The following is a 10270-nucleotide window of genomic DNA, read 5'->3' as shown; positions in this document are numbered from 1 at the left end:
TGTCAGAGCAAAAACCAAGCCATGAGGTCGAAGGAATTGACTGTAGAGCTCCGAGACAGGATTGTGTCAAGGCACAGATCTAGGGAAGGGTACCAAAACATTTCTGCAGCATTTAAGGTCCCCAAGAACACAGTGGCCTCCATCATTCTCAAATGGAAGAAGTTTGGAACCACCAAGACTCTTACAAGAAAGAGCTGGCCACCCGACCAAACTGAGCAATTGGGGGAGAAGGGCCTTGGTCAGGGAGGTGAACAAGAACCCGACAGTCACTCCGACAGAGCCCCAAAGTACCTCTGGAGATGGGAGAACCTTCCAGAAGGACAACCATCTCTGAAGCACTCCACCAAGCAGGCATATATGATCGCGCGGCCAGATGAAGCCCCTCCTCAGTAAAAGGCACGACAGCCCGCTTGGAGTTTGCCAAAAGGCACCTAAAGATTCTCTGGTCTGATGAAACCAAAATGGCACTCTTTGGGCTGAATGCCGAGCATCACGTCTGGAGGACACCTGGCACCATCATTACGGTGAAGCATGGTGGTGACAGCATCATGCTGTGGGATGTTCTTCTGCAGCAAGGACTGGGAGTCTCGTTAGGATCAAGGCAAAGATGAACAGAGCAAAGTACAGAGATCCTTGATGAAACCCTGCTCCAGAGCGATTATGGCCTCAGATTGGGGGTGAAGGTTCACCATCTAACAGGACAACGACCCTAAGCACACAGCCAAGACAACGCAGGAGTGGATTTGGGACAAGTATCTAAATGTCCTTGAGTAGTTCAGCCAGAGCCTGGACTTGAACCTGATCGAACATCTCTGAAGAGACCTAAAAATAGCTGTGCCGTGATGCTCCCCATCCAACCTGACAGAGCTTTAGATGATCTGCAGAGGGGAAGAAACTCCCAAAATACACGTGTGTCAAGCTTGTTGCGTCATACCAAAAAAGACTTGAGGCTGTAATTGCTGCCAAAGGTGCTTCAACAAAGTACTGAGTAAAGGGTCAATCTTGGTTCAATCAGACCAGATAATCTTGTTTCTCATGGTCTGACAGCGGGCTGTTATGTGCCTTTTACTGAGGAGTGGCTTCTGTCTGGCCACTCTACCATAAAAGTCTGATTGGTGGAGTGCTGCAGAGATGGTTGTCCTTCTGGAAGGTTCTCCCATTTCCACAGAGGAACTCTAGAGCCTCTAGGAAATCTGGGTGGTTCCAAACTTTCTCCATTTAAGAATGATGGTCACTGTGTTCTTGGGGATCTACAATCCTCCAAACATTGTTTGATACTCTTCCACCAGATCTGTGCCTTGACACAATCCTGTCTCGGAGCTCTACGGACAATTACTTCGACCTCATGGTTTGGTTTTTGCTCTGACATGCACTGTCAACTATGGGACCTTATATAGACAGGTGTGCGCCTTTCCAAATCATGTCCAATCAATTTAAATCTCCCACAGGTGGACTCCAATCAAGTTGTAGAAATATCAAGGATGATCAATGGAAACAGAATGCACCTGAGCTCAATTTCGAGTCTCATAGAAAAGGGTCTGAATACTTAGGTAAATAAGGCAGTTTTTTTTATTTGCAAAAAAAATAAATAAACACGTTTCGCCTTGACATTGAGGTATTGTGTGTAGATTGCAAAATAAAAATGTTTAATCCATTTTAGAATAGGGCCGTAACACAAAATGTGGAAAAGGTCAAGGGGTCTGAATACTTTCCAAAGGCACTGTACACACACTACCGGTAAAAAGTTTTAGAACATCATACTCATACAAGGGTTTTTCTTTATTTTTTACATTGTAGAATAATAATGAAGACATCAAAACTATGAAATAACACATGGAATCATGTAGTAACCAAAACTGTCAAACAAATCAAAATATATTTTATATTTGAGACTCTTCAAAGTAGCCTTGATGACAGCTTTGCACACACTTGGCATTCTCTCAACCAGCTTCATGAGGTAGTCACCTGGAATGCATTTACATTAACATGGGTGCCTTGTTAAAAGTTAATTTGTGGAATCTCTTTCCTTTAATGCCTTTGAGCCAATCAGTTGTGTTGTGACAAGGTAGGGGTGGTATACAAAAGATAGCCCTATTTGGTAAAAGACCAAGTCCATATTATGGCAAGAACAGCTCAAATAAGCAAAGAGAAACGACAGTCCATCATTACTTTAAGACATGAAGGTCAGTCAATACGCAACATTTCAAGAACTTTAAAAGTTTCTTCAAGTGCAGTCGTAAAAACCATCAAGATCTATGATGAAACTGGCTCTCATGAGGACCACCACAGGAATGGACGACCCTGAGTGTTACCAGCCTCAGAAATTGCAGCCCAAATAAATGCTTCAGAGTTCAAGTAACAGACATCAACATCAACTTCAGGCCTTCATGGTCAAATTGGTGTCAATAAACCACTACTAAAGGACAAATACAAACTAGAGACTTGCTTGGGCCAAGAAACATGAACAATGGACATTAGACCCGTAGAAATGTGTCCTTTGGTCTGGAGTCCAAATTTGAGATTTTTGATTCCAACCGCCGTGTCTTTGTGAGACGCGGTGTGGGTGACCGGATTATCTACGCATGTGTATTTCCCACCGTAAAGCACGGAACTGGTGTTATGGTGCTTTGCTGGTGACACTGTCCGATTTATTTAAAAATTCAAGGCACACTTAACCAGCATGGCTACAACAGCATTCTGCAGTGATACGCCATCCCATCTTGTTTGGGCTTAGCGGGACTATCATTTGTTTTTCAACAGGACAAACAACGCAACACATACCTGCAGGCTGTGTAAGGGCTATTTGAACAAGAAGGACAGTGATGGAGTGCTGCATCAGATGACCTGGCCTCCACAATCACCTGACCTCAACCCAATTGAGATGGTTTGGGATGAGTTGGACCGCAGAGTGAAGGAAAAGCAGCCAACAAGTGCTCAGCATATGTGGGAACTCCTTCAAAACTGTTGGAAAAGCTGGTTGAGAGAATGCCAAGAGTGTGCAAAGCTGTCATCAAGGCAAAGGGTGGCTACTTTGAAGAATCTAAAATATATTTTGATTTGTTAAAAGAAAAATGGGTTACTACATGATTCCATATGCGTTAATTCATAGTTCGATGTCTTCACTATTATTCTACAATGTAGAAAATGGTAAAACTAAAGAAAAACCCTCGACTGAGTCGGTGTGTCCAAACTTTTGAATGGTACTGTGCACAGACTTATATAAATATATGAGAGAGAGAGAGCGAGAGAGCGCGAGAGAGAGCGCGAGAGAGAGCGCGAGAGAGAGCGCGAGAGAGAGCGCGAGAGCGAGAGAGCGCGAGAGAGAGCGCGAGAGCGAGAGAGCGCGAGAGAGAGCGCGAGAGAGAGCGAGAGCGAGCGAGAGCGAGAGCGAGAGAGCGCGAGCGAGAGAGCGCGAGCGCGAGAGCGAGAGAGCGCGAGAGCGAGAGAGCGCGAGAGCGAGAGAGCGAGATATATATATATATATATACACATATATATACACATATATATACACATATATATATACATACACTTATATATGCCATAATTTCCAGAAACATTTCTGGAAGGAGAGAGGAAAAGCATTACAATTAAAAAAGGAAACTTTTGAGAAATATATATGTAGACTTCAATGGCAATAAACTCCTCTCTGATTCTACGTTGTACTACAGCCCAGTTTATAACCACCACATAACATGTTAAATAATTGGTGTTTAATGAGAAGCCGCCTTCTTTTAAGGTTTAGAGCTGCTGGTTTCCATTCACAATATATTATAAAATGGCATTAAGCATGTTCTAGGTCACATCAGGTAGCTTGGAACTATTTAGCAAAAGTCTTCTACTCTCCATCCAGTGACATACACACTGTAATACCTACTGCGACTCACAACTAGTTATTTTACATTGGATGGTGCTTGTAATTACACATGGAATCAAGGTGCCGAAGTTCATGCCCCAGCAAGAGTCAAAAATCCTGAGCAGTCCAAAGGCTGCCAATTTTAGTCTCAACTTTGTGATGTGCTTTTCTTCTCCCTTATTTATTGGGAGGGTGATCACCAACACAAGTGGATTAAGTCTGTAGCCAACATCCACAATGTGGACAACTCTTCAACGCAAAAGAAGTCCCGTCATGTCATCTAGGCTTGATATTCGCCCATGATGAACAGTGCAGTGAGGGGCAAAGGGTTATGTAATACTGTAGCTACCACTTCAACTTCAAAGCCCACACTAATTGTTACCTGGCTTTTGGCTATTCTGAGACGCATTTCCCATGAATGACGCCAGTGTGATGAACTAAGACGTTAAAGAGCCTATTAAAAACAGGTGTCAGACGTGGGTAACATTTCTCCGGTGGCTATGCGTGCCCTGCATTCTTTAAGCATATTTACAATTGCACAGATGTTCATTCTGTATTTAAAGCTTTTTTTGGCCGGCTTTGCATCCCTCCTTTGCATCCAATTTGGTTTGAAAACCATCATCTGTCATTTTACAGCCATCATTACCACATGTTGCTAGGATATAACGATTGCATTGGACCTCCACGGCATTGGGACTTTGTAAACTTAATTGCCCTAGCGCAGGTTGAGTGGCACAGCCCAAATGGTTTAGCATAGGGATCCCAAACTCGATCCTGGTGCGCCTCCCGATTTGTTTTTGCCATAGCACTACACAGCTGATTCAAATAACTCATCATCAAGCTGTGATCATTTGAGTCAGCTGTGTAGTGTTAGTGGGAAAAACTAAACATGCACCCAGGGGGGTCCCAGGTCCGAGTTTGGGAAACCCTGCTTTAGCAGGGACGAGTTCAAAGCTTTGGCTGTTATTTAGCTTGTAAGTAAGCATGTCTGCTGGCCCCTTGGGGGTTCGGTTCCTCTCCCTCCCAACCATTGCTTCATCCTGATTACATTTAAGTTAACATAATTCTGCCATGGTGAAAACAAAATCTATCATCTGTCCCAACCCAATACCCTTTGTGATCCCAGTTTTGCAAAAAATTAAAATATTTTTTTATAATATTTGACCCAATTAAATTTCAACACATAACAGAATAATAAATCGTCCCCGTAAAGTTCCCAGCACGATTACACAATAAACGTACATGAGGTAAATCCCTGTAGTATGGGATAGCTAGCTGACACCACAACCCCAAATCCCTGTTCAGTGTTTTGTTCTGTGATTAGTGTTAACAGTGAAAAGCCAGCACAGGAATGACTATGACACTGTTCAGGTAGGCACAAGAACAACATCCCCCTTCCCCCAGACACACCTCCCCTAACACCTCTACACTTGTGATCCAGGTGACCTACATGTGTATGGCGCTGCAGCGCTTTGCGGCTCTTTTTTTTGTCCCTTTCCCCACCCCCTACCAGCGGCGCAGCGGCAGGCTCCGCCTCTCAGGACTTCCTGTGTCGGAGTGACTCGGAGATGCCGTTGAGTTTGCTGCGTCCCGACGGGGTTGCCGTGCCACCATTGCCATGGGGACGGCCGCAGTCCCCTGTAACCTCCTGCTTCCGTCGGCGAGCGTCTTTGTAGCGGAGAGTGATGTCACTGCGGGTAGAGCAGAGGAGGAGAGTCAAGGGGGACACAGTGGCAAACACACACACACACACACACACGTGTAAGGATGTTCACCAGCCTATATAGGCTAAACGTTAGCACGTCTTCACACAAACTTACAAATATCCTGATTCTAAAGCACCCCCAATGGTTATGAACACACTCACCCCCATCCTCCTAAGGGACAGTGTAGAATAGTAAGACATACATAGGTTGTGTGTTTGTCAAACAGCTGGGGAGGAGGACACCACTTTTCAAGTCTCTGTTTAAAAGATGGCATGTCCAGACTACATGCAGCTATATTCCTCTGTGCACTTCAGAACCATGACTGAAGACAGTTGGTGGAAGGTGCAGGGTGAAGAGCTGTTGATCTGATTGGCTATCAGAGCATGCTGACTGACAGGTTGAAGGGCAACAGTCTCATAGCAACGATCTCCCTATTTTCATAGCAACAGTTCCCTGTGAAGAAACCCTTGGCCACACTTTAAAAACGGCCAATAATACAGCCAGGACGGCCAACCCTCTTCTAGAGAGCTACTGGGTGTGTTCCGGCCCTGTTTTAACCTGTTAGGGCTAGGGGGCAGTATTTGCACGGCTGGATAAAAAAAATTTACCCGATTTAATCTGGTTACTAATCCTACCCAGTAACTAGAATATGCATATACTTATTATATATGGATAGAAAACACTCTAAAGTTTCTAAAACTGTTTGAATGGTGTCTGTGAGTATAACAGAACTCATTTGGCAGGCAAAACCCTGAGACATTTTCTGACAGGAAGTGGATACCTGATGTGTTGTATTGACTTTAAACCTATCCCATTGAAAAACACAGGGGCTGAGGAATATTTTGGCACTTCCTATTGCTTCCACTAGATGTCACCAGCCTTTACAAAGTGTTTTGAGTCTTCTGGAGGGAGATCTGACCGAACAAGAGCCATGGAACGATGATGGCCCATTAGACACCTGGCGCGCGAGTTCATGTTGGGTACCCTCGTTCCAATACGTTATAAAAGAGTATGCATTCGTCCACCTTGAATATTATTCATGTTCTGGTTAAAAAAGGCCCTAATGATTTATGCTATACAACGTTTGACATGTTTGAACGAACGTAAATATATTTTTTCCCCTCGTTCATGACGAGAAGTCCGGCTGGCTTAGATCATGTGCTAACAAGACGGAGATTTTTGGACATAAATGATGAGCTTTTTTGAACAAAACTACATTCGTTATGGACCTGTGATACCTGGAAGTGACATCTGATGAAGAGAATCAAAGGTAATGGATTATTTACATAGTATTTTCGATTTTAGATCTCCCCAACATGACGTCTAGTCTGTATCGCAACGCGCATTTTTCTGGGCGCAGTGCTCAGATTATTGCAAAGTGTGATTTCCCAGTAAGGTTATTTTTAAATCTGGCAAGTTGATTGCGTTCAAGAGATGTAAATCTATAATTCTTTAAATGACAATATAATATTTTACCAATGTTTTCTAATTTTAATTATTTAATTTGTGGTGTTGACTTGACTGCCGGTTATTGGAGGGAAACGATTTCCTCAACATCAATGCCATAGTAAAACGCTGTTTTTGGATATAAATATGAACTTGATAGAACTAAAAATGCATGCATTGTCTAACATAATGTCCTAGGAGTGTCATCTGATGGAGATTGTAAAAGGTTAGTGCATCATTTTAGCTGGTTTTATGGTTTTGGTGACCCTGTCTTTGAATTGACAAAACATTACACACAACTCTTGTAAATGTACTGTCCTAACATACTCTAAATTTATGCTTTCGCCGTAAAACCTTTTTGAAATCGTAAAACGTGGTGAGATTAAGGAGATGTTTATCTTTCAAAGGGTGTAAAATAGTTGTATGTTTGAAAAATTTGAATTTTGACATTTATTTGGATTCAAATTTGCCGCTCTTGAAATGCACCTGCTGTTGATGGAGTGCACCATAGAGGTTAACACACCTGATTCAGTTAATCAAGCTTACCCGACTCCTGAGCTAATGATTAGTACAATTGTGTGTTCAAGCTAAAATGTTGACCACTGAGAGTACTAAAGGACTAGAGTTGAGAAACTGCATGCACCCAAAGAGGGTAGCTCGCTCTCCAGAAGGAGGGTAGCTCTCCAGAAAGAGGGTAGCTCTCCAGAAAGAGGGTAGCTCTCCAGAAAGAGGGTAGCTCTCCAGAAAGAGGGTAGCTCTCCAGAAAGAAGGTTGGCCACACTGGATTTGCCAGGGAGAATCGTTAGAAAAGCCCTCAGAGATAACATGACACGTCTTGCAGGGTGACATGGCATGTTACAGGAAATAATCATTGACACAGCATCTCACACCACCAGCTCATGCCATGTCATACTTTATAAACCGTGTTGGTGGCTGAGGTATGAGTCATACAGTGCATTCGGAAAGTATTCAGACCCCTTCACTTTTTTCACATTTCATTAAGTTACAGCCTTATTCTAAAATTGATTAAATTGTCCCCCCCCCCCCCCCCATCAATCCACACACAATGACAAAGCAAAAACAGGTTTAGAATTTGTTGCAAATGTATTAAAAAAAAAAATATCACATATACATAAGTACTCAGACCCTTTACTCAGTACTTTGTTGAAGCACCTTTGGCAGCGATTACAGCCTCAAGTCTTCTTGGGTATGACGCTATAAGTTTGGCACACCTGTATTTGGGGAGTTTCTCCCGTTCTTCTCTGCAGATCCTCTCAAGCTCCATCAGGTTGGATAGGGAGCGTCACTGCACAGATATTTTCAGACCTCTCCAGAGATGTTCGATCGGGCTCAAGTCCGGACTCTGGCTGGGCCACTCAAGGACATTCAGAGACTTGTCCCGAAGCCACTCCTGCATTGTCTTGGCTGTGTGCTTAGGGTTATTGTCCTGTTAGAAGGTTAACCTTTACCCCAGCCTGAGGTCCTGAGTGCTCTCGAGCAGGTTTTCATCAAGGATCTCTCTGTACTTTGCTCCGTTCATCTTTCCTTCGATCCTGACTAGTCTCCCTGTCCCTGCCGCTGAAAAACATCCCCACAGCATGATGCTGCCACCACCATGCTTCACTGTAGGGATGGTGCCAGGTTTCCTGCAGACGTGACACTTGGTATTCAACCCAAAGAGTTCAATCTTGGTTTAATCAGACCAGAGAATCTTGTTTCTCATGGTCTGAGAGTCCTTTAGTGCCTTTTAGCAAACTCCAAGCGGGCTGTCGTGCCTTTTACTGAGGGGCTTCCGTCTGGCCACTAAAAATAAAGGCCTGATTGCTGGAGTGCTGCAGAGATGGTTGTCCTTCTGGAAGGTTCTCCCATATCCACAGAGGAACTCTGGAGCTCTGTCAGAGTGACTATCAGGTTCCTGGTCACCTCCCTGACCAAGGCCCTTCTCCCCCGATTGCTCAGTTTGGCCGGGCAGCCAGATCTAGGAAGAGTCTTGGTGGTTCCAATCTTCTTCCATTTAAGACTGATGGAGGCCACTGTGTTCTTGGGGACCTTAAATGCTGCAGAAATTTTTTGGTACCCTTCCCCATATCTGTGCCTCGACACAATCCTGTCTCGGCACTCTACAGACAATTTATTTGACCTTATGGCTTGGGTTTTCCTCTGACATGCACTGTCAACTGTGGGACCTTATATAAACAGGTGTGTGCCTTTCCAAATCATGTCGAATCAATTGAATTTACCACAGATGGACTCCAATCAAGTTGTAGAAACATCAAGGATGATCAATAGAAACAGGATGCACCTGAGCTCAATTTCGAGACTAATAGCCAAGGTTGTGAATACTTAAATAAGGTATGTTTATATATATATTATATATATATATACACACACACACATTTGCCAAAATTACTAAAACCGTTTTCACTTTGTCATTATGGGCCATTGTGTGTAAATTGATGAGGATTTATTTTATCAAATTTCAGAAGTAGGCTGTAACGTAACAAATTGTGGAAAAAGGGGTCTGAATACTTCTGAATGCACTGTAGTCATAGCTTTCCAAATGTTCCAGAACGGCACTTTGAAGTGTGCAGTTGACAACTTCCACTTCATTTAAAGTGTTTTCACTGATCAAACCCTTTTCTACTTGAGGAACAATCAGAGAGAAAAGAAAAAGGAGTGTGAGGTCAGAAAACAAAACAAAAAAACAGGAAGAGGATAGTAGTACGACACGGCATAACCGAAAACAACATGCATCATGAGATGGATTGATTCTGTAGAGGAAAACATGGATCTATTTTGGATCCAGAGAAGGTGAGGTGGCGGGTGATGATAATGGCACCACGGCAGACCACAGCTACGTAGGAGAAGAGACACAGCCTCGCTCCTACACCTACCTCACTGGACATGAACATTGCCGCTAAGAACGAGAAGGGACAGGAGGAGGGGTGGAGAAAACAGACGAGAAGCTTTAACATGCAGGGCTAATATACCCAGTCACGTCCAGCATGGGGGGAGGGGGGCAACATAAAAGAAAACTTGCGCACACAGCCACGTAAAAAAAACAAACATACAACAACCATGATGGGGAGGTGGGAGGGGAAAAAAAAGGAAACCAAAAAAAATCTACAAAAAAAAAAGATGCATATTAAAGAAATAGATAAACATTAAATTACTAAAATAATAAATGGGCAACTACTGAACATAAGGTTCCATGAAGAATCAACATAACTGTATGTCTTCATAAACATGAATTTCATGCAAG

At 43.3% G+C, this 10270-nt stretch overlaps 1 protein-coding gene across 4 annotated transcripts in view; it reads right to left on the bottom strand.

The window, feature by feature from the left end:
• Window positions 1–4015: 4015 nt before the first annotated feature.
• The window catches only part of ptdss2 (phosphatidylserine synthase 2), a 112252-nt gene continuing 105997 nt past the window's right edge, over window positions 4016–10270 (bottom strand). For 3 of the 4 annotated variants that reach the window (XM_045688018.1, XM_014123837.2, XM_014123836.2), the window contains exon 13: window positions 4016–5547. In XM_045688018.1, the coding sequence (XP_045543974.1) occupies window positions 5394–5547 (154 nt within the window). In that variant the 3' untranslated portion in view covers window positions 4016–5393. Of the gene's footprint in view, window positions 5548–9415; window positions 9926–10270 lie in introns of those variants that run through there. The other variant, XM_014123838.2, reaches the window with a different exon arrangement.

The sequence above is a fragment of the Salmo salar genome, chromosome ssa10 (genome assembly GCF_905237065.1).
Source record: "Salmo salar chromosome ssa10, Ssal_v3.1, whole genome shotgun sequence".
Taxonomy (NCBI): Eukaryota; Metazoa; Chordata; class Actinopteri; order Salmoniformes; family Salmonidae; genus Salmo; species Salmo salar.
Note: the sequence above shows the minus strand (reverse complement) of the source record. Positions and strands in the feature narration are given on the sequence as shown.